This window comes from Chamaea fasciata, unplaced genomic scaffold (genome assembly GCF_029207755.1).
Source record: "Chamaea fasciata isolate MVZ Bird 193981 ecotype frontalis unplaced genomic scaffold, bChaFas1.0.hap1 SCAF_9, whole genome shotgun sequence".
NCBI lineage: Eukaryota > Metazoa > Chordata > Aves > Passeriformes > Sylviidae > Chamaea > Chamaea fasciata.
Genome location: NW_027094094.1, coordinates 31,666,136 through 31,690,496, shown reverse-complemented (window position 1 = coordinate 31,690,496; position 24,361 = coordinate 31,666,136). Strand labels below are relative to the sequence as shown.

Sequence of the window (24,361 nt, the reverse complement as noted above, 5' to 3'; positions counted from 1 at the left end):
CCCTTCTGTCCTGCAGCCTCCCCTCCTTGTTCCAGCTTAATCCCTGGGGATCACCAGGAGAATGCCATTAATGGGGGTTTAATTGCACCCCATTGCTCCTGCAGCAGCGGCAGGCCCAGCTCCAGGGCTGAGTCTGCCATCCCAAAGTTTGCTTAGGGAAAGAGCAGGAGGCTTTCCCATCCCCCCTTTTGCCCTGTGGGATGCAGGAGCTCCCGGAGTCAGTGGGAGAAAGCAGGACTTGGCAAATCTCTCCCGTAACAACTCAGAAATGTTTTGGAGATCAAAGCTGGGATCTTGGGTTGGGTTTTTTGTTTTTTTGGGGTTTTTTTCTGTTAAGCTCAAGCTACCATGGTTTGGGTTGGAAGGGACCTTAAAGCTCATCCGGTTCCATCACCTTCCATGGGCAGGGACAACTTCTGCTTCCCAGCTTTCTCCAGAAGCCCCATCCAACCTGGCCTTTGACACTTCCAGGGCTCCAGGGGCAGCCACAGTTTCTCTGGGCACTCTGTGCTATCCCAGGTTGCTCCAAGTCCTGTCCAAGCTGCCCTTGGCCTATTTTTAGTGCCTATTCATTCATCAGCAGGACCACATTTCAAGTCAGGCAATAAAGGCAAGTTGGCTTCTTCGCATCCAGTTGCAATTCCTGCTTTAGGAATGCAGGGTGTCCTTGTGGACTGAAAACAAACAAACAAACAAACAAAAACAAACAAACAAAAAACAAAACAGGATAAAAACTTCCTAACTGCTTTTGGTGGATTTTTTAGTTTAGTAGGAGCATTTCCAATACTGCTCTTACCCTGCATAGCAAGGCTGACTGGAATAGATGGGAGCATCCTTCCCTCTTCCAGGACAGCTCTAGGCTGGCCCTAATCCTGGTTCAACCCAGCTCGTCCTTTCCCTGAGCTCTTGGGAGTAGCAGCTCCTCCAGACCTACTCCTGAGATACTCTCCAAACACATGAATTGTGGATTTTTTCAACCCCAGAGCTGTCAATCCTGCTCCAGCCCATTTTCCACAAGTTTTTTTTTTTTGGCAAAATTTCAACTGCCACTCTGAAAAGGGACCCAAAATACAGCTCTAGGGGCAGACATCCATTTTTTCCTTCAATCCACCTCTCCTTCTTAGCTGGGAAAGAGCCAGCAGGACCAAACATACAGATTAATTCCTTTTTCTTTGAAGAAAAAAAAAAAAAAGGGGTTTTCCCAGTTCTTTAACTCTCATTTCTTACATGGCACTGCCAGTGAGGCAATGAGAGAGCTCTTATTCCACGGGATTTTTGGAAAGATCCCAGTTTACAACCTGCTGCTACAACACTGCTGAGTCTTGATGCCACAGCTGGAATCTGTGATTTTACTTTTCCTTAAAAGCTCAGGACTCTTCCAAAGATGAGCTGAGGAAGCAAAAGGTGAAGGAGCCCCAACAAAGTCAACAGAACTAGATAGTCCGAAAGAAATGAAAACCACTAAGATTTAATATGGTGGGTTTATTTTTCCAAAATGATGAGTCAGGTATTCCATAATCCTGATTTCCCCCAAAATGTGTTAAGCAGTAGGAAAATGCTGATGCAGTTGGGCAGGACATTAAATATAGAGCTAGAGTTGGAACTCGTTTCCCCCCCCCCCCCCCCCCAAGGCTTGCAGCATCATCCAACATCAAATGGGAATCTCAGAAGAGAAGGGTTAGCAAGGCCATGTGCGTTGGGGCAACCCCTGAGATCAATCCAGGCTGGCACAGGGTGCCCAGAGCAGCTGTGGTTGTCCCTGGATCCCTGGAAGTGTGCAAGGCAGGTTGGACACTGGGGCTTGGAGCAGGCTGGGACAGTGGAAGGTGTGGCACACCGTTCCAGAATTCTGGGATTTAATGACTGTCAGTTGGCCCCTGGCTCAGGCTCTTCCCTGAAATGACTGAAAACTGCAGCAAGTGTTTTCCTGCTCTGGGTAAAGCTCAATTTATTCTAGTAAGATTCTTACTGTTTCGGGCTGGAGAGTTGCTGGTTTCCTCATATATATATATATATTTTTTTTTTTTAATTGTCTTGACTTTATCAAGTCCTCACTGTAAGAAAGTTCCCCTCACTGTCACACAGCAGCAACACCACCAATTCTATAGCCAGGGTAAATTCCAAATGTTGTGATTTCCAAAAAAGAAACGGGCTTGGCCTTCATCCTGGGAAAATGGGTTTCTCTGGAAGGATCCTGAGGTTGAGCAATGTCAGGAAACTTGAAGGCAGCGGGGCTCAGCTCAGCATCCTGGAGCCGTGGGTGGGAAATCCTGGGCTCGGAGGAGGCTCTTCCCAAGTCTGTTGTGATAACCTTGTGGCAACAGGTAGGAAAACTCAGGGGAGTAGGGGAGCTGGGGGAAATCCCCCAGCAAAAAGCTGTGGGTGCAGCACTTCTCTGGCTTCCTGGGGATTCTCTGGGATGTCCGTGGCTGTGGGATGAAGAGGGAATGTCAGCACTGGGATGAACATCCCCTTCTTGTCACTCTTGCCCCCACAGGTCGCGTCTCCCACGGACACAAGCAACTTTGACAGCTTCCCAGAGGACAGTGACGAGCCACCCCCTGATGACAACTCAGGATGGGACATAGATTTTTAATGTTATTTCTCTTACCTGCTTCTGCCTTGCTGAGGACAGCTTTTCCTGGGACGTGGCTGCCAGCGGAACGGGAAGACCAGAACTGGGGAGGATTCGTGCTCGGGGTCACCATGATGCCTTGATTGATGCTGCTCCAGTAACTCCAGTGGCATTAGGACTTCTTGCTTAGTGACAATAGTGCTCTCCATGTTTTCTGTTGGAACGTGACCTGGCGTGGGCATGGTGGTCCTGACACAGAGCCTTTCTCCGGCACAGAACTCCTCTTCTGTCGCCACAGAGATCCTGGCACACTCTTGATTAGCAGAGTGAGAGATCCGTAGAGTAAGAGGCACTTAATTCCAGCTGCTTTTTTTTCCCCTAGGATCAGTAGTAACTTATGAAGTGCTGCAGCTACTCCAGTGCAGGATTTGGGCTATTCCCACCCTCCGAGCTCCGCAGGGCAGCGCCGGAGCCCAGGAGGAGCACGGGCAAAGCACTCCTGACCAAGCAGTGGGGAATGTGTCCTTTTCCTTTCCTAGCAGTATTCCCACAGAGACCGAACGTTCCCTTTCCTCTTTGTTTTGGAAACATTTTGGCTCAGCCTGGTCAAACAAAAGCACAACTGCTGCAGATGCTGTCGAGGCAGAGTTGGGTTGCTTCCCTCACGTGGCAGCACCACCTTTGGGCTTCAGTTCTCTTTTCCCTTGGTACCAATACGTGTGTGGAAAGAGAAAATCATGGAATGAATCCATTGTACATCCACTGATCCGTGGTACATCCATTGATCCATTTCACTTCTGTTGATCCATTTCACAGTGCTCCAATCACGGTCCTGAGCAAAGCAACAGCCACCCACCCACCAGTCTCATTAGGGATAAAATTAAGGATAACTTTTGACCTTTTTAGGCCCAAAGGGAAAAAACATGAGACCTGTGATGTCCTTTTGAGATGCTACATCCATCCCTCACCTGGGAAGAAACCTGTCCCTGAACCACCCTGTCAGGAATATGTAGCAGAGGCTCCATTCTCCCTTTTGATGATTCCGTGTCTCTGTGTCTGCATCTCATGAAAACAGAAATCCTGGGCCAGTCTGCTGGCTCTATTGGAACATTGCCAGTGATCCTGATGCCTCTCCAACCTAAGGAACTCCACAGGAAAGTCAGTGGGATTCAATGGGAAATGGATGTTGGGAGATCCCCGTAAGGTCTCCAGCATGCCAGGTCCACGTGATTGTGTTTAACATTGGGATGGCCAAATCCATATGGAAAAAAAGAACTGGGGAAAACAATCTTATCAGGATATGTGCTTTCCCCTCACTTCTACTGCTTTTCCTTTGCTTGAATTCCCTCCTCTGGTTTATAGGATGCAGCAGAGGGATCCTGTCCTGGGTGTCCATTTGTTCCATATACACAGGACTAAAAGTTTATCCCATTATCCAACAGGAAACATCAGCTATTGGTCTCTCTGAGGGACCTTGCCCCAAAACATCACAGAATCACAGAATCATGGAATAGTTTGGGTTGGAAGGGACCTTAAAGGGCCTCTCGTTCCAGCCCCTGCCGTGGGGGAGCAGGTGCTGCTGCCTCCTTTGATCTCAGCTGCCAAGAGCTGACCACAGAAAGATCAAGTCTTGCTGACAAGGACTTTCCCCACGTATTATATGGAAAAGGTCCATTTGAGCAGTAAAAAATTCCTTCCCTGATGCTAAGTCCCAACTCTTTTGCATGCTTTTCATTAAAGGATGTAACCGAAAGGGTGTTTTGACAGCGTGGGCCGTGTCTGCGGTTCAACATGAGCTGGGTCGTGTGACACCTTTGGAACCAGCCTGTGGCTCTGGAATTCCCTCTCTTTTCCAAAGGGTCACAGTCACTCCTGCCGTTCTTTAACCATTAAAACTTCACTTGCCTTCAAAATCACAGGGGAAAGGCAGCACCTGCTGGCTTCTCCACCTTCTTCCAAGGGATGGGCAGCACTGAGAGCCAAGGCTGAGCGCGAGGGCTAAAACGTTCACCAGGCATCTTAAACAGGCCTAACAGCCAAATGCTTCCCTCACACCCCCCTGGATTTTCACTCCGTGGGGACAGCTTTCTGTAAGGAGGAGTTTGTCCCAGGATGGTGGCACCTGATGCAGTTGGCAGGCAAGGAGGAGAAAGCACCACAAGGATCTGGGGATCAGCCTGAAGATGTGACAGGAAGGAGGGTCTGGCATGGGCTGAGGAGTTGGGTTTCGTTCTCCTGGCCTGTTTTTTGCCTTGTGCCAGGCGTGGGAATTGGCACCTGCAGCGTGCACTGTGCTGAATCTGAGTTTATTTTGAATTCAAACTCCTCACTCGACTTCCATGGCTTTTCCTGAGCATTAACACTTTGCATATGTATATGATAAGCCTTCAGTTATAACAATATATTTAAGTTGCTTTATATATATATCTCTATATATCCACAACAAGGGGTTGCCTCTGTGTTTCCACCTCCTGTCCTTATTTCTTTGTCTCCTTTCCTGATCTATGGGACGACAGCGTTTTTTAGGGAAGGGGGAATCGGCTCCCACGTTTCCAGAGGGGGCTTTGATTGGTGTTGTAGCTTCTCCTCTGGAGCTGCACTGCCCACAGCAAACTCTTCTTCAACAACAGGACCACGAGCAGATATTTCTGTAAATAGGTATTTTTGATGTTTTGTGGGTCACACAGAACTTTCTGTTCTTTTCCAGTTCCATGGCATTATTCCTTCATTTCCTTATTTGTAATGTAATGTTTTTAGGTCAAGGTAGACTTGAATTAATGTCATATTTGTCGGTATGATTAAACTTTCTGTCAGCTGTCCTGTTCACTCACCTGTCCCATAGTTCTAGAACATCACTGGCTATCTGGCATTGTTGCAAGTGCCTTAAATCCATGGCATCTTATTAAAAAAAAAAGAAAAAAAGACAAATTTGGTGTTATGCTGCATGACAGAGACAAACACACCTCAAACTGTCGTCCTTTCTTAGCTTGCTGTGTTTTACAGTTCTTTCTGCTACCGATTTCTAAGCCTTTATTATCTGATCTTGATGAATTACAGAAATGATGACGTCGTTCTCTGATTTCTGTTCAGTGTACCAGAGCTGTGTATCTGTTAATGAGATACAGAGTCATTTCTGTGAAATGTATAAATGTGATGTGCGGGTCAAATTAATCTCTGACATCCTAGCAGTCCGTAGACAGGTATTCCTGTTTTGCTAAGCTCTGCAGATCCCACCCATCCATTCTGTCCCGCCCTCCCCCACCTCGGGAATCTCCCACCTGGGAAAAATCCACCCCGCCGGCGTTTTCCCGACCTAAAACCCCGGTGCAAAGGCGAGGCTCATTTGCACCGCTCAAGCAAACAGGATCTGTATTTTCCCTGCATCCACGGGGATGAGCCCTGGAAGCTCCTCGGGGCTCCCCGGCCCTGACACCGAGACTCGGGCGCTTTTAGGGCTTTCTCAGAAAAAGGGGAAATTCCCATTCGGAGTTGCCTCTCCCCGCCGAGTCCCGATTTATGCTGGTTTTACCCCAGCCCTTTGTTTTGTACTCTGATTTTCTCTCTCTCTCCTTCCATGGCAGAGGTTTTGTTTGTCAATGGGCAGATGTCAGTCACGCCCCGGCCATCGGCCGCTTGCACTCTTTAGATGTTGACTGAGGAACTTTGGGTTTGTTTGTTTGTTTGTTTTTTTCCATAAACTTCCATGGCTTTTGTTTCGCTCTGTACTCCCCCTGCAGCTGTAATTGCCGAGTGCCTGTTGTATACTTTATAGAGTTGAAATAAAAATAATTACTTTTGAACGGCTGTCAGTGGGTTTCTTCCAGAGCAGGAGCCGACTTCGGCAGAGATCTTCTGGATGGTGGTGAAATGTGGGGTTAGAGGGGTTCTGCTCCCAGAACTGGTTGCCCAGAGCAGCTGTGGCTGCCCCTGGATGCCTGGAAGTGTCCAAGGCCAGGCTGGACAGGGCTTGGAACACCCTGGGATAGTGGAAGGTCCCTGCACGTGGCAGGGGTGGCACTGGATGGGCTGTAAGGTCCCTTCCAACTCAACATCATTCTATGATTTGATGATGACACAGAGGTGAGCAAAAGCTGGGGGAAAGGAGCAACCAAACATCCTCTCAGGAGGGGAACAAATGTGGTGGCAGCCCACGGAGGAGCTGGGAATCATCACCAATCATTTTGCGGGATGCAGCAATCACAGGTCGAAGTTAATCACGCAATAAAAACCCCAGGGTGACGTGGCCCTCACCTGAAACTGCCAGGGGAACACCGAGATTTCGGGGCGAGGCTTGGCGCTCATTACTCCAGGCTAAAAATAGGGAAGGCAGGAGCGGTGGCCAGGCTGTGCCGGGGATGTCGCCCGGTCGTGACTCAGCCGCTGCTGATGACACCTGCCCGCCGCGCTCCCGAAACCTTCCCAGGCAATTATTAGCCCGGCTTGAGCCATTCGGGGCTGGAACAGCTGATAGTGGATACCGGACAGCGATACCGGGAGAGAGGGGGCGGTAATTGCAGCGCCCGAAATCCCCCACCCCGGGGTTTTTTTGGAGGCGCTGGGGCGCTGTTCCGACTCTTCGTATTCTCGTTTAAACCAAGCTGAGAAAAGGAATAAACAAGCCGGGTTAATTAACGGGGGTTAAGTTAATTACCGGAGCGGGAAGGGGGCCGTGATGGCGCGGCGGGGCCGCCAGGGGGCGCCCCGGGGCCGCGCTGCCCCGAAGGGGATGGAGCGAGGGAATGGAGGGAATGAGGGAACTGGGGGAATGGGGAGAAGGGAGGGAATGAGAGGGAATGGGGAAAATAGGGGGAATGAGGGAATGGGGGAAACGGGAACTGGGAGAATGGAGGGAAATTGGGGGGAATGGGGGGAATGGGGCGGAACGGGGAATATAGGGGGAATGGGGGGAATAAGGTGGACTGGGGAGAGCATGGAGGGAATGGGGGAGTGGAAGAATTGGGGGAATGGGGAGGGAGTGGGGGAATGGGGAAATGGGGGGGGCGAATGGGTAGAGAATGGAGGGAATGTGGGGGGGTGAATATAAAGGGAATTGGGGGATTGGGAAAGGAGTGTGGGGGGCACGTCTTTGATCTCCCCGTATCAAAGGGCCCGGAGCTCCCCCCCCCCCCACCGGCGCTGCCCCCCCGGCCCGGCTGGGGTCAGGGGAGCGGTGGAAGGACATCGAGAGTCCCGCGGTGTGTCCCCGCACACAGCCCGGCGCTGGGGGATGCGGAGCAGCCCCTCTCCTTTCCTGCAAGGCTGCGCTGGCGCCAGGAAGGACGCGGGGGAGGCGGCGGGGGGAGACTTAGAGGAGACCAAAGCACCGACTCTGCCATCGGGGGAGGGCGGGCGGGGGGGGGGGGGCTCCCCGCACCCACAGCGGCTCCCACCCACTCTGGGGGGGTTGCACAAGGGGGAGCGTCCCCCTCTTCCCGGTCCCCTCCGTCGGGCGCGCCCGGCTGGAGACAGCGGCGGCGTCGGGGAGTGCAGAGCATCTGGCCGGGAACCGGGGCGGGGGGGTCGGCCCTGGGCCTTGCGAAACCCCCTCCCGACCAATGTGGGACCCTCGGGGCGGGGTGGGGGCGGTTTTGGGGGCTCATGGGCACAGCCCCCCCCCCCCGGGAACGCTTTGAAATCCCAGCCGGCGGGCCCCCCGCCCCGAGGGGGCGGGCAGGAGGCAGCCCCGGGGGTATAAAGGCGGCGGAGGAGCGCAGGAGCCGCTGCTGGCGGCTCGGTGCTGCTGCTCGGGGACACCGCGGGCACGGGAGGGCACGGGAGGCACCAGGATGCGGGGGCTGGTGGCGCTGCTGGCGGCGCTGAGCTGCGCGGCCCCGGCGGGGCGGGCGGCGGCTCCCGGGGGTGCCCTCAGCTCCAACGCCATCAAGGGACCCCCCCCCGGGGGCGGCGGCAGAGGCCAGCGCCGCCCCCGCACCCCCTTTCGACGGCAGCAACAAGGCACCGCCGGCCGCCACCCGACAGGTAGGAGAGAGCGGGGATGGAGCGGCGGGACAGCGGGGATGGAGGGGGGACACACACCGGGGATGGGAGATGGGGACACACACCGGGGATGGAGTTGAGAGACACATTCGGGAGGAAGAGTAGGACGCCGGAGATGAGCACACACACACCGGGAGGTGGATTAAGAGGACAGCGGAGATGGAAGGGGTAGAAGAGGGGGGACACAGCGCAGACGGACGGAGGAGCTGCTGGATGGAGGGACACCCCGGGGATGGAGGGGGGGGATACCGGCCATGGAAGAGGGGACGCACCGGGTGATGGGGAAAGACACACCGGGTGGAGGGACACCTCGGAGGTGGAGGGGACACCTCGGGGATGGAGGGCACGTCCCGGGCTGGAGGCGGGAAGGGACACACCGGAGATGGATGGAGCGGACGCGCCGGGGATTGGAGAGGGAGCGCACCGGGGATGGAGGGGGAGGACACTCGGGGATGGGAGCCTCGGCCCCGCTGATCCCCCCGTCTCCTTTGTGCCCCGCAGCCTTTCCCGTGCGCCGAGGACGAGGACTGCGGCCCCGAGGAGTTCTGCGGGGGGGCGGCCCGCGGCGGGGGTGCCCCGCTGTGCCTGAGCTGCCGACGGCGCCGCAAGCGCTGTCTGCGCGATGCCATGTGCTGCCCCGGCATGACCTGCAGCAACGGTGAGGGCCGGGGACACCCGGGGCGGGGGAGCGCGGGAGGGGCCGGAGTCCCACGCGTGGCTGACAGCCGCCCCACTGCCCCCGCAGGTCTCTGTACGCCCCTGGAGCCGCCCCACGGAGCGGCCGAGCTGGAGGAGACGGGCACTGAGGCGCTGCCCCGACGGACGCCCGCTCCCGCCTGGCTCCCCACCGCCAAAGGTGAGGGGTCCCGCCTGCTGCCACCGTGCTGTCCCGCCTGATGCTGCTGCCATCCTGCCCTGCTGTCCCCTGGGCACCAGTTTAGGCTGCCCCCCTGCCCTGGGATCAGTCCGGGAGGCGCATCCTGCATCTCTGCTTCCCGTGGAATCAGTCCGGGGATTCCCATCCTGCACCTCTGTCCCCCGTGGGATCAGTCTGGGACGCCCACTCTATCCCGGTGTCCCGCACGGGATCAGTCCAAGATGCCCTTCCTGCTCCACCATCCCCCGCGGGGTCGGTGCGGGATGTCCCTTTCCCTCCTGTCCCATGTGGGGCCGGTGCGGGATGTCCCTTTCCCTCCTGTCCCCTGTGGGGTCGGTGCGAGATGCCCCCCGGCCCCACTGACCCAAGAAGACAACCCCAGGATTTCTATCCTGCCCGTGGGGTGGTTCGGGATGCCCACCGCACCCTGTGGGACTGATCCTTCTGGGATGCCCACCCCGCCCCAGCGTCCCCACAGCTGTCCCCCGTGCCCGGCTGAGCATCCCCGCTCTGTCCCCCCGCAGGAGAGGAGGGCGACTTCTGCCTGCGCTCGTCGGACTGCGCGGCCGGGCTGTGCTGCGCCCGCCACTTCTGGTCCAAGATCTGCAAGCCGGTGCTGCGGGAGGGGCAGGTGTGCACCCGGCACCGGCGGAAAGGCGCCCACGGCCTGGAGATCTTCCAGCGCTGCCCGTGCTCCGAGGGGCTGGCGTGCCGCCTGCAGCGGGAGCACGGCCCCGCGGACCCGTCCCGCCTGCACACGTGCCAGCGGCACTGAGCGACGCACGGACGGACAGACGGACAGACGCTCCGCCGGAGCGAAGGTTGTTTCTCAAGGGAACTACTCCGAAAGCGACTTCTTGCAGTACGTTACTGTGTTGTGAATACTCGAGCTGGCACTTAGCTGTACATAACGCCGGGACTTTTCAGTGACTTTTTAAATGAGTTGGGGTTGTTTTTTGTTTTTCTTTTTTTTGGTTTTTGTTTTTTGGTGGTTTTGGTCATCTCTTCAAGCCGTGGCTGTGACTTTGTACACACTGGGTTTTGCGTTCTGGCTCGAAGGGATGCCGCCGTCGGCGTGCGAGCGAATAATAATAATAATAACAATAAAACCCTCTTTAAATTCACCCTGCGCTGCCCCCAAGTCCCTCCCTGCCCCTGCGGGAAGGAGGGAGGATGTGCCCGGGGGGAACAGAGACATGGGCGGGGGGTTCATCGCCGGCATTCCACGGGAAAGGCTGCTGGGTTGGTTTATCCAGCTGCTTTTTAGGAATTCCGTGGTGGCCAGTGATGCCCTCTGGCCACCAAACGGATGAGAGGGAGCGTGGCTGGGGCTCTGGGAAGGGCACCTGGAGGCAGAATGCCTCTCCTTGGTTTTGGGAGTGAGGAGGGATCACCGGAGGGGCTGTGCTGGACCAACCACGGGCGCTGTCACTCTCCACCGCTCGCTCCTTGCTCCGTGCACAATAAAGATTTATTCCCTCCCCCTACTTTGGAGCTTGTTCCTGTGCCTCTTCAGCCCTTTGGGATGGCTCGGAGGGAGGGAAAGCTGCGAGCACACACTTTTCCCCTCTTAGCTGCCCCTTCTGTTCCGGGAGGTGCTGAACCGAGGCCACAAGCGCAGAAAATGTGAAGGAGGGAAAACAGCCCCAGGGAGAGGCAAACGTTCCAAGGATCATTTTGAGCTTCCTTCCTGCTCTGGAGCTGGCTGAGAACAGCCAAAACTTCCCTAAACTGGAGGGTAAAACACTGGTGGTCCTTAAAACACCTAGATCCACCCTTTAAGTCTCTCTGGAGCAGCTTTTGCTGCAGCCACAGCACGAGCTGGGGGTTGCAGCAGCCCCTGAAAGAGTTCCTGACTCAAGAGGCTGGGGTTTAGTGCTTGAATCGTCATTCAAGGCTGTGAAAGATAAAAAAAAAAAAAAAAAAAACAAAAACAAACAAAAAAAAACACAAACAAACAACCCACAAAAAAGCCCAAAACCCCAATAAACCACAGTTTAAAGTACTTTCACAAGCTATACTTCTATACTTAAAAAAAAAAGATTGCACAATATCCACACCATACATAATCATATAATTATTTTATTATCGTGATAATGTTATGCCCACTAAGAGTCAATGGCACCGGGACAATGAGGGGACCTGGCTATGAAAAACTGAAGGGATCTGGCTAAGGAAAGCATCAGGAGCTGTTCAGATGGTTTCAGATCTGTCATGAATAGTGTAACATTTTATCCCAAGGACATTTAAACCGCTGTCATTAGGGTCAGGGCTCTTTCTCCAGAGGGTGAGAGGGACCAGCACAGCTTTGACACCTCTGTGAGCAGGGAAAAATACCCTTGTGGGACATTAAATACCATTTCTTGTCCTCTTTGGTACCTCTTTGTCCTCCACCCTCGTTTGTTTTGTTCAGGTTGGCCGTCTCCACACCTGTCCTTGCATTAGCCAAAATGCTTCTTGTGTTTGACATTCTTCACTTTCCCAGCCTGGAGAAGGCAAAAGAAAGAGCATTTTTAGCAGGCATTCTGAGTCAAGAGGAGCTCCGGTCAGCACTTGTTGCATCTGTGTCCCGTGGTCTGTGCCCAGCAGGGTGGATGCTACCACAGACATCTCCAGAATAATTAACTTCATGGATAGATTCCACAAAAACGATGGTTTTTACGGGTTTTATTCCCTCCTCTCCCCCCTCTACCACATCTGCAGTCAGGATCTCTTCCCATTTCTGCCCATTTTGGACTCTCAGGGTTTGTTCTTTAGGTAAATCCAAGATGCTGGATTCAGTAAATTCAAGAAATTCGATTTAGTAATATCCCTTAGGGGGAAAAAAAAAAAAAAAAAAAAAAAAAAAAAAAAAAAAACAAAACAACCAAAAAAACCCCCCCAAAAAACTCCAAAAATCCATGAGAATATCACCGTGTCCGTTAAGACTAAACAAAAGCTGTTCTTGAAGGGAGGGATTTTCAGGCTTCCCCTGGCCCTGGGCATTGTTCTGTCCCCAAAACCTGAACCCACTTTAGGTCTGCGTCATCCTGGGAAGTCAAAATGCTCCTCTAGAGCCCGGGAATGGGGATAGACAGCCCCTGAGCCCTGAAATGTGGTCACAGGAGGCGGAAGCAAAGGCTGCTTGTGCCCCCCTTTCCTAGGGGAAAGGCACTGGCAGATGGGATTCCCTGAGGAATAAGCAGGTGGCATCACCGTGGTCCCTCCTGGATCCTTCCCCTCAGTGATAGATTCTCCCTATCAGAAATACCTGAACTAATTCCTTGCAAGGCCTGAACCAACCCAGTAACAATGACAAAAAAAGAAGAAAAGAAGAAAAGAAGAAAAGAAGAAAAGAAGAAAAGAAGAAAAGAAGAAAAGAAGAAAAGAAGAAAAGAAGAAAAGAAGAAAAGAAGAAAAGAAGAAAAGAAGAAAAGAAGAAAAGAAGAAAAGAAGAAAAGAAGAAAAGAAAGGCTTGTGGGAAGAAGAAAATATAAAACTTAGGGGAAAAAATGGAATGTGTGGAGCCTCTGAGTCCGGGCTGGTTGGTGTGTCCAGTCTGGATCTCCTGCCCTGATCCAGAGGGAGAAACCCTGGCCTCCAGCTCCTGACACGCAAACCAGTGACCACTGCTGGGAAAGGCATCTCAGGATGCGCTTCCCCACCATCCTCCTCCTCGCTGAGGGATTTTTTCCCTCCAAAAAGTCGGGAAAACCCCCTTTATCCTAAAGCAAGAGGAGAGCCAACAAAAGAAGCAGGTTTTAGTGGATGAAGACCTTTGGCACCTCTGGTGTACCTGCTGCTCCTGCTTCAGGGCTGGAAGAGTTCCAGCAAAGCTCTGTGAAGTTCAAGATTTAATGTTTGTAATCACAGAAATCTATAAAACAGCCTCCTATGACAGCTTCTGCTGGAAAGGGACACCTGCCATTGTCCCAGGCTGCTCCAAACCCTGTCCAACCTGGCCTTGGACACTTCCAGGGATCCAGGGGCAGCCACAGCTGCTCTGGGCACCCTGTGCCAGGGCCTGCCCACCCTCCCAGGCAACAATTCCTTCCCAATATCCCATCCATCCCTGCCCTCTGGCAGTGGGAAGCCATTCCCTGTGTCCTGTCCCTCCATCCCTTGTCCCCAGTCCTTCTCCAGCTCTCCTGGAGACCCTGTAGGTGCTGGAAGGAGCTCTGGGGTCTTTCAGCCCTTTCTGGACTCTTTCTCTTCACTTCTCAGCTAAAAATACTAAAGCAGCGCCCCAGACCCCCACAGCCCCGGGATTCCTGATACATATTCATATTCCTGATATATATTCATATTTCCAGCGGATTCCAGCGGCTGGATAAACACGGGTGGATTGAAGGGAAGACGGAACCCCTCCGTGGTTTTCCCGAAATGATTTCCCTGCCCTGTGAGCGCGGATCCCGAGGAAGTGGATCGCCAGAAATCCCCTCTCCGCTGCGCTCGGAGACAGCGCCGTGGCACAAAGGAATTAAACTTCCCGGGAGGGAGGACGGGACACGGCGCAGTTTCTGCTGTCATTTGGGGAGATTTCAGGGCAGCAAATCGTATTTTCCTCTCATTTTCTTCCTGGCTTCTTTCAGAAACCACTTCCACCCCAAGCTGTGGCACAGAAACACCCCCTTTATTTTTGAATGATCGTTTAAAGCCGATGCTCGCACCCTCCTCCTCTCTTCCACTGATCTTCACAGCGCGTTTAAAACTAAAATCGTGAGGAATAAAACCTCACACAGCGCAAGAAAGTGTTACAAAACCCCTTAAAACTACCCACAGGCATTAAAAGGGGGAAAAAAAATCCCTGGATTTTATTTTTTTTTTTCATCCTCACCTCTCCTGACACAGAGCAGAACCCTGCCCCTTTCGGCTCGGGAAGATGAAACACAGGGAGCAGGTGGAAACCTTTGCGGCTGCAACGGAACACGCAAAGCTTTGGGGTGGTTTTGGGGTTTGTTTTCCCCTTTATTTGAGGCCACCTTTTTCGGGGGGGAGTTCCCCCACCTGCTGGAGCTGCTCTTTGTCCCGAGCCTTTCAGCTGGGCCGAGCAGACCTTGATCTCCCCCGGGAGTGGAAGCGGAGCATCCAGGTGGTCCAGGTGGAAGGTGCGGGCTCCTTCAAACGCATCCCCGGCTAATCCAAGGGGATGTTTATTCCCCCTTTTTTTTTTTCTTTTTTTTTTTTTTTTTTCTTTTTTTTTTTTTCTTTTTTCCCCTCTCTCTCAAGTCGCTTTGTTTCCCCTCCCTCAGTGTCCGGCTTGTGTCCCTAATTAACACCTTAAGAGGGGGGTGAGGATAACCGGGATGCTCGGGGAGGGCACTTCTGGGCAGAGCTCCTAATCCAGCCCTGGCGGAGGGAGGGGACCCATTAGCAGGTGATTTTGGTGAGAATTAACACCATCAGCATTTAAATGGGCACGGCCTGATGAAAGGCTTGGCTTGGCTTGCAAGCACCAGTAGGGTTTTCCTTAAAAAAAAAAAAAAAAAAATCCCAGTTCGGGCCGAGGAAAGGGAAGCGGTTGTGGGGATGGATATTGTGGGGTGGGCAAAGGGTCTGTGAGGGTCTTCCGTGAGGAAGCGGGGCTGTGCCAGTCCAGGAGGAGTTAAAAGATTCCACAAGGGCACAGCAAAGGGGTGAAGATGCTGCAAAACCCCAACATTTTCTCTCTCTTTTTTTTTTTTTTTTTTTTTTTTTTTTCATTATTGGGAGCAAGCCGTGGCTGTTGCTATGGTGGAAGGAGGGAATGGTTTATCCTACAAGGATGGCATTCGGGCTTTGCAGCTTTAAGCACATTTTATTTTACTTTTTAATGTTAACTCCATAGGTGACACAGAGTCTGGATAGATAAATCCGGGGGAAAAAAAAAAACACAAAAAAACCCAAACCAAACAAACAAACAACCCCCCCAAAAAACCCTATCGCGGAGTCTTTAAGGTTGGAAAAACTTCTATGAGCATCCAATCAAAATCCCGGTAGGCGAATCAGAAAATCTTGCAACTCCAGAAGCCCAGAACCGTGGAAAACACGGGATGAGGAGGTGGGACCGTGTTCCCAGGAAAATTTGGCAGCTCCCAAGTGCCAAGGGGAGGGCAGGAGAGGCCTGGAAGGCTGTAAACAATGCTCAGGATGTGACTATTATTTAACTATTAATTTAGTTTTTCTTGGATGCTGGCTCCTCAAAGCCTTGTCGAGAAGGTGATCCAGGGTTGCAGCCAGATCCACAGGGAAGTGTTGGTCCTTTAGGATTTCTATATAACAATAATTTCCATATGAAAATAGTTTCTATATTAAAAAATCTCTATATAAATATTTCTTTTTAATTTTAAACCAAACTGTCCTCTGAAACACGTCATTGGTTGAAGTTGCTGGTTTTGAGAGGAATAAGGGATTTTTCTGGCGGGAAGTGTCTATGGCAGGGGCTGGGATGAGGTGATCCCTCAGGTCCATCTTCCTGCGGCAGGATGGGTTCTCAAGCCACTCTTGTCTTTAGGTGATTAAAAATAAAAAAATCAAAACTTGAAATATCCTGTTTTATTGTGCCTGGCTTAATGTTTCTGGGGCTTTTGGAATTGAGTTTAAAATACACCAATGCCACCATCAATCAGCAAACAATTAGATGATTTTAAGGTTTCTTTCCATCCCTAGGTATGGATTTTTATGGCATTAACAGAAAGGCAAAGTGTTGATGGACACGTTCCAAGATTGGTTCTCTTTCTCTATTTCTTTTTTTTTTTTTTAATTAATCCTGAGAGCCACAAATGAAAGCATTTCTATACAGTTTTAATCTTACTTTAATTCTCTATTTTCCATTAATTTATAGAGGGGTTTGTATCTTCGCTGCCAGTCCAGGTGGCCCTTGAAAACACGAACTTCCCAATTTGGGAAGAAGTTGGACAATCCTGGAAGTCGTGGATCTCACCCTCCTATTTCTCAACAACAAGATTCACTCAAAAATCAATAAATGCCAACCGTGATGATTTCAATTTAATTTGTTTTAGCATCTCTCCATCGAGTGGGGATGGTTTCAAAGTTTGGGGCACCCCAAGGCGTGTGAAAAGGCCCTTACCAGTTTGGGATGACCCCAAGAGGTGTGATCAGGTCCCTGGGGGTTTGGGATGACCCCAAAGTGTGTGAGGAGGTCTCTGCAGGTTTGGGGCACCTCAAGGTGTGTGAGCAGGTCTCTCTTGGTGGTTTGGGGTGGCCCCAGGCTGTGTGAAGATGTCCCTGCCGGTTTGGGGTGACCCCAACCTGTGAGGATGTCTCTGCAGGTGCGAGGTGGCTCCAAGGTGTGTGAGGCTGTCCCTGCAGGTTTGGGACACCCCAAACTGTGTGGGGTGTCTCCAGGCTGCCCATCGTCCCCGGGACGACCCTTCCCAGTCCCGGTGTCTCTGCCATCCCAGCCCTCTCCCACCGGCGGGTTTGGGGCGGCGCCAGCAGCTCTGCCTGCCCATAAATGTCCATCCCAGGAATGCAGCAGCTCCCGCTGGCTGCAGCCCAGCTGGGCAGTGATGAGTAATGGCCACGGCAGCGGACAGCCCAGATCTTGACTCTATTAGGAGCCCTGCACACCACAAACCAGGGGATGCTCTGGGAGAGGAGGTGAGGGAAGAGCCAGGAGCTGTCTCCTGTCTCCAGGGCTTTGTCCCACTCCCATCCACAGGGACCACCTTGAGCTCGTGGAATTCGAGTTTTCAGCTTAAACCACAGATCCTTTCTGCAGAAAACAGCTCCTCAGCTTTAAACCTGTCAGGGTTTTCGGGGTGTGTCCTGCTTTTGTTCGGGAAGAATCTCCATGGAAAGGGTGCTGAGGCCTTGGCAGGGGCTGCCCAGGGAGGTTTGGAGTGCCCATGGCTGGAGGTGTCCAAGGAAGGGCTGGAGGTGGCACTCAGTGCTCTGGGCTGGGGACAAGGTGGACATTGGGCTGGATGATGCCAGAAGTCTTTTCCAACCTGATTTTAAAGATCCTGGCTGAGCCCAGCCTCTCTGTCTCCAGGCTTGGTGGGACCAACATTTTCATTCCTGGGCAATGCTCCTGCTCACCCCAGCACTGTCCCAGAACCTTTATGTGGATTTATGAGGAGGTTTATTCATGCCAGATGATTTTCCCCTGTCAAGGCAAGGCACTATTGAGGGCAATATTAAAGTATTTTGTCCCCTGATGTGTTATCTTCCAGCTCCTCCTTGGCAAGGCAGATGTGGACTTGGGACACCAGGAAACCTGTCCCCTGCCAGTGATCCCCTCTCCTCCCAGGTAATGCCATTCCAAAGCTGGATCCTTTGCCCAGCAAACATGAATTCCATCAGAAAGCTGGCAGTGCTCGCCGGCAGGAGCCGGCCTGTCCGAGCCACCAGGAAGCAGCAGGATTGCCAAAGAGAAGCCTTTGTACCCAAATTTTGCTGTGTTTTAACCCCTGCTGTAGTGTTTTCTGCTGTCCCAGGCACTCAGGAGCTGGGGTCAGCACCGGTTCCATGTCACTGAAAGCTGGCAGGGGCTGCAGGGGTCCCACTACCATAAGAGAAAATGCTGCCATGGAGGGGAGGGATGGGTTCCTGGAAAAACCCATTCAGCAATTCCCTGGTTTTGTTTTGAAACCAAAATCAGCCAGAGTGATCAATAGGGAGGGCAATCCCTTTTTTTAGTTCATGCCCCATGCATTTAAAATTTTCTCTTGTAATGATTTTGGTTTAGAGATCATGTTCTTAAAAAAAAAAAACAACAGAAAAGCATTTAATTGTTGGCCAAAGCATTGCATTGGGAAAAGAGGCTTCCAGGTGACCTGTTTGGATCCCTTTAAAAATCCATCAGTTTTGTTCTGGATTTAGTTTTTGGAGGTTTTTGGGCAACTGGGAGCAAGGAACCATCATGGAAGGGTTTGGGTTGGAAGGGACCTTAAAGCCCATCCAGTCCCACTCCTGCCATGGGCAGGGACACCTTCCACCATCCCAGATTTCTCCAAGCCCCATCCAATCTGGCCTTGGACACTTCCAGGGATCCAATAGAGAAGGAATTCTAGTAGGGTTCCTATTTTCCTGCTGCCACCACCATGGATTTATTTGTACCCTCTTGGGTTTATGAGCCCTCATGGTACCACAGCCATATTTTAAAACATCCCAAGAGCCCTGAGCTGCAGAGAAGAATACCGGTTCCCTCTGCTGACATTCTTCCAGGTTCCACTGCTCCTTAAGAGCTGACTTCCATGTGGAATGTGCAGCTGAGTGCTACCCTGTAGGTTGCTGTTTGGGACTCAAGGGGCAGCATAGGAGTGGTGACCACCCCAAACGCTGGAGCCGCCTGGTGCCAGATACCTCTGCTGTTGAGCAACCTCAGGTTCTGCCTGGATTTTTTTTTTTGTTCCCATTTTTGCTGCCTGCAGATCACATCTTTGCACTGCTGAACTTCCTGGCCTTGGGATAAGGCCAAGTTCTGCCCTGTGAAGCTCCTGATGGAGCACAGAGTGCTGCTCATGTGGCTTGGGGTGATGACTCCTGCCTGCCGCATCCCCCAGCTCCCAGGAGGATTTTGACTCCCCTGGAGATGGGGTCACGCTCCTGATGGTGGATTTCAACGTCTTGCGTCAGAAAGAGCTAAGAAAACCATGCCCTTCTTACCTGGGCATCTTGCTCCTTCCTTAGATCTGACTCTCTCTTAAGTTTTGGATGCAATTAAAAAAAAACTAACTAAAGCAAAAGCTTTTCAAAGGTGGAGTTCTCACCGTAGCCATGAACCCTTAGACCTGAGCACCTTTTCCAGCCTAATTCAGAACCTTCACTGTCATTAAAGTGGGAAGACTGCAGCCCACATTGGGTTTGATAAGATGAATGTATTTTCCAGGAGTGCTTGGGTAACTCGACCTCCATTTTTTAGTTTATCCCTTAAATCCCGTTGAGCCTCAGACCATCACTTTTGTGATCACTTTTCAGTTTTAATTTCCTCCTTGTCAATACAGTTTTAATCACTTTCAAACCAACACTGGGCACTTCACATCTAATCCTGTGAAACAAGATAAGGACCACGTGTTTCTCCAGTCAGGAGAAGTTCTGAGGTGGATACAGACCTGGATCTTTCCAGGTCTGTATTTTAGGAGGGGCTTTAGGTTTGGCTTAGTACTGACTTCATGTTTTGCAGGGCTGCTGAAATAGGATAAATCGGGGTGGGAGTTTTTAGAACAACATTTATGGCTTCTCACTCAAAACACAAACTCAAATCCCTTCTGGGGTGAGAAACTGGAATATAAGCAAAATTCCTGAAGAAAAATAAAGCCCCCCCTATTTTCTTCCCAGCTGTGCACATGAGCTGCTCCCCAGGTTTAGATAAAACAGAGATGAACAAGAGAAAGCAGATTTTGCTAAGAACAAGGAGAGGACGGGACCCTGGGTGGCCTTTGCTTTTGTTTGCTTCCTGGGGGTGTTTGAAGGCAAGAAGCTGATGAGGTCACTGGGAGCAGTGGTGGTACAGAGAGAGCTTTTTAAGGCACAAGCTGGCCCCCTTATCTCGCTCCTTATCTTTACTGGGATGGCTGGGGTGGGGGGGTTTAGTCAGGGCCAGAGCTTCTGTTGCAACCTGGGAGCTCTTGAGCTCTCCCTCCCTCATCCTTCAGGCTGAGTGTCATGTTTGGAATCCGCTCCTCTCCGCTCCGGATCCCAGCACGCATCCATGGGATTGCGGCGTTCCCTGCCTCGTCCCTTGTATGGTCATGGAACCATGGAAAGGGACCCGCAGGGATCATCCAGTCCACAGGCACCCCAACAATCCCACCCAGGGCATCCCTTGGAGTGGTGTCCAAACCTTCCTGGAGCTCTGGCTGTGCCCATTCCCTGGGGAGCCTGGGCAGTGCCCAGCACCCTCTGGGGGAAGAACCTTTCCCTGAGATCCAATCTAAACCTGCCCTGGCCCAGCTCCTGCCCTTCCCTGGGTGCTGTCCCTGTCATAGAGAGCAGAAGTTGGAGCTGCCCCGGGAGGATGTTGAAGACCCCAAAGAGGTCTCCTCTCAGTCTCCTCTCCTCCAGGCTGAATAAACCAAGTGACTGCTTGAAAAGCAGTTGGAAAAGCCCTTTTCTTGTGTTTTTAATGGAATTCTGTTCCTTGTCCTTCTCTTTGCTTCTCTCCCCTCTTGGCCCGTCAAGCACAGACAAAAGTTTCTCCACTTCCAGGACTTTGAGGTTGTCTCATCCCAGTCCCACCAGCCTTTGGAGCCCAGACATTGAAATTTCCTGACAAATAACCATTTTCTCTCCTTCCCCTTGCTGGAAGCCTCCCAGAAACTCCAGCCTCATGACTTTGTTGTTGCCCTTGGAATCACTTCCGAAATTCCTGGGATCATTCCCAACCCCCTTCCCACCCCAAACTGCCCTGGAAAGAGGGGAGGCAGCTCAGGGCTGACTCACAGCACCTTCTCCAGTTTTTTTTTATAATGTTCTGTTACTGCTTTATTTCCTCCAGCACAACCAGAACCTCTTGCCACTGCTCTGTACGTAGCAGAGGACGAAGAAAATATCAGAGGTGACAATAAATGACAATAAAAGAGCAAGGGAAACACATTTCAAGTCGCATGAACACATTTCAGGCATGGGTTTGGGGTGAAAAGGATGTGTCCTGATGGGAGAGGGGGACAGCAAGAGACACAGAGCAGTCTAGACCTGACCTCTACCACCCACCCATGTATATTTGGTAAAAAAAACAGCTATGCCTGCTGGATTTTATTTTTCTCGCTGAGGTACACATGGCTCTTAAATAAACATGATTATACCCTATGTGGAGCTGCAGCTCGGGCCAAGCACTAAAAATAGTGGGCAGAAGGGAGAGACTTCAATTAGATGCAGAGTGCTCAACAATTTAACTTCTAATTGGCTTGTGGTTATCCCCCAACGAGGAACCAGCCCTGGTGTGCTGAAAGGCTTCGCAGTCTGGCAAAACAGGCACTCAAACTGAGTATTTATTTTAAAGGGGATTGGCCAAAAAAAGAGGCCTGGGTGTTGTTGCATGTCGAGGAACTTGTGTGTTTGTGTGACATTCACCTTCAGCTCAGGGGTGAGGTCTCACCTTGGGGCTGTGACAGGTGGGTTCAGCTCCATGTCCTCTCCTCAATTCCAGTTTGGTGGCCCCACAAGGTTTTTTTGGATTGGGTTTGGTTCCTGATTCAGCTCATGGTGCAGATCTTCAGGACCAGTGGTCAGAGGCATCCCAAGAACTCCTTGATTTCCACCCTCTGCTCCAGTCCAAACTCCATTTTCCTTCCTGTTGGAGCCCTGGGCATTGAGAATTTTAGACTCTCTGTGCTGACAGGCACTGACCCCCAAGAGAACACTGCATTTGACCTGAGGCCTTGGAACAGGCTTCCAAAATTGAGTGACAGCACTGGGGTTAAGGGTGGGTAGTTTGAATAGAAGTGTGTGATATCACAGGGTGGAAAACTCAGAGTTTAAGGTTTCAGGATATAGTAATAGATAGAAAGAACAAGATGGAGGTTTTAGGGCAGATGCTGAGTCCTTCTTTTTCACCTTCTTCTTCATGGGTCTGGGTGATATTTTGTAATTGGGTAGAAAAATCCTCATTGCGGGCCACAGGTGGTTGGTTATTGGGTTAAAAGTAAAAATAATCTAGGTGTAATTTCATAATTGGTCAGTTTATCCTTAAAAGGCCTTGCAGAGAGAGACAGGGCTCCATTTTTAGTTTGTTAGCTGGAAGTGCTGTAGCACTCATGGTTTGTGAGACTGTAATGTAGATAAGAATTAATAAACATCAGAGTCTGAACTGTCTTGTGCATTCAATCCCAACTCTGGCAGAAAAAGGAGATAAAAAGCAATACCTTCCAGCTCCCAGCAAGACTCTCCCATCGTCATTCCCTTAATTTTTCCCTGCATTTATCTGTTCCTGCTGCCTCAGCCTGGGAGCAGCAGCCCTCAGTGGCCTCCTCAGCATCACGGAACTCATCCAACAGCCTCTGCTATGATCTCCCATTCCCTGGAGCAGGGAGTGGAGTGGGAGGAGGGTGGAAACAGGGGCTCGATTTTTGGGAGAACAGCAACCCCCAGCCACCACTCACCCACCATTCCAAGCTTCCAATCCAACCCTGCTCTGGCACACAGCAGGCAAAGTTTTCCAAGGCTTTGCTGGAATAGAAAGGTGAATTACAAGGATTCACTGGCAAAAATTTAGAGTTGTCAAACAAGAAGAGAGAAGCCTTTTCCTTTGTCTGCATCCACTTTTTTTTTTTTTTTTTTTTTTTTTTTTTTTTTTTTTTTTTTGTTCCCAGGATCTGGAACTAGGATATGGGAATGTGGGAATCCTGCCCTTATTTCCAAGCCACCTTTTCCATCCCAACTCAAGATCCCCAGAAAACATCTGCAGTAGCCCCATGATCACCAAGGCTTGGTTTTGTACGTGACTGTGGCTTAACTGGAGGAGAACACGGCAATTTAGGGCGAAAAAAAAATCTCAACATTTTGAAGTAAAAGTAGCGTGTTCCAGTACAATCCATGCATTCTCAGAAGGGACATTCCAGGTGTTTCTCCCCTGTTTCTGCACCTCAGGAGCTGTCTAGGAAAGCTTTTCCACCCTTGTGCTGGGGAAGAGAACACGCAAAGTGCGGCGTTTGGTGTGTTGAGGCTGAAATGAAATCCAGCCCTTGTTCCCAAAGCTGCGTCCCTGCAGCCAGCCCTTCCTCATTGCCCTCCAGCCAGGAGTGTCCCAGAAACCACTGTGGTGGTTTCAATCCTGAATTTTTCAGTGGAATTGGCTCCTGTAATTATCTGACTCCTTGCCAGCCGTGCCCACTTGCCCGCGGCTCTCCCACAGTGACAGCCACGGGGTTTTGAACACCAAAAGTGAAATTTTGCCCTGTGGCTGGTGGAGAGGAAAAGGAAGGGTTGGGAATTGTGCTTGAATTTAGCCAATTTTGCTCCCAAACCGTGCAGTGGTGGAGTCACTGTGAGAAGAAGAGGACACAGACTCCTCCTGTGTGAAGCCCAGCTCACACCTCTGGCATCTCTGGGTGAGGAGGAGGAAGATGGTCAAGGATTCAAGGCAGAGTTTGATTCATAAAACCATGGAATGTTTTGAGATGGAAGGGATCCTAAAGTTCATTCCAACCCCCTGTCCTGGGTTGCTCCACTGTCCCAAGGTGCTCCAAGCCCCAAAGTCCAGCCTGGCCTTGGACACTTCCAGGGATCCAGGGGCAGCCACAGATGCTCTGGGCACCCTGTGCCAGGGCCTGACCACCCTCCCAGGAAACAATTCCTGCCCAATATCCAACCTAAATTTCCCCTCTGTCAGTCTGAAGCCATTCCCTCTTGTCCTGTCACTCCAGTTACTGAAGATTTATCTCTCTCCATCTTCCCTGTAACCCCTTCAGACCCTGGAAGGAGCTGTGAGGTCTCCTCACAACATTCTCTTGTCCAGGCTGAACAGCCCCAGCTCTATTTATTAATATAATTTCTTTATTCCAAATAAACCCCCGTTTTTATATAACATGGGACGTGTATTTTTCCAGTCTTAGGCCTGCTCTCTCGTCATTTACTGGGTCAGGTGTTCCAGCACAACTAATTAAAAAAAAAAAAACAAACAAAAAACACCTGCCCCCAAAATTAAAAGTTGTGTTTTGCTGCTTTTTTTTTTTTTGTTTTTTGGTGACATAGGGTTTCTCCTGCTCTTCAAGCAGAAAACTGAATTAAAGCATAGAAGTGAAATGATGATTGCATTAAATCCAACCTGATGAGCGGCCAAGGAATGCTTTGAGTCCCAAAAGGTGATGACTGTGGTATCATCAAGCAGCAGGGCCGACACCTCGGGAGCCTCCCATGGGGAATCCTGTTCTTGCCCAGTCTTGCATGTCTGGGCTTGTTGGTTTGTCTCCAGCTCCTGGAATCTCAGGGAAGAAATGTCCTCTTGTTCCACCAGTCCATTCCTGCATCACTGCCCAGCGTTCAGGAAA

At 51.3% G+C, this 24,361-nt stretch overlaps 2 protein-coding genes across 4 annotated transcripts in view; both read left to right on the top strand.

Annotated features, from left to right (window-relative positions):
* The window catches only part of PRKG1 (protein kinase cGMP-dependent 1), a 365,655-nt gene extending 359,280 nt beyond the window's left edge, over positions 1 to 6,375 (top strand). For all 3 annotated transcript variants that reach the window (XM_066191714.1, XM_066191713.1, XM_066191715.1), the window contains one exon: positions 2,498 to 6,375. In XM_066191714.1, the coding sequence (XP_066047811.1) occupies positions 2,498 to 2,596 (99 nt within the window). In that variant the 3' untranslated portion in view covers positions 2,597 to 6,375. The remainder of the gene's footprint in view (positions 1 to 2,497) is intronic.
* Positions 6,376 to 8,349: 1,974 nt separating this feature from the next.
* DKK1 (dickkopf WNT signaling pathway inhibitor 1) lies at positions 8,350 to 10,624 on the top strand. Its single transcript, XM_066190645.1, is given in 5 exon segments — positions 8,350 to 8,469; positions 8,471 to 8,554; positions 9,074 to 9,230; positions 9,318 to 9,428; positions 9,974 to 10,624. Coding segments are annotated over 5 exon segments (711 nt in total). The 5' UTR covers positions 8,350 to 8,361; the 3' UTR covers positions 10,225 to 10,624.
* The last annotated feature ends 13,737 nt before the right edge of the window (positions 10,625 to 24,361 follow it).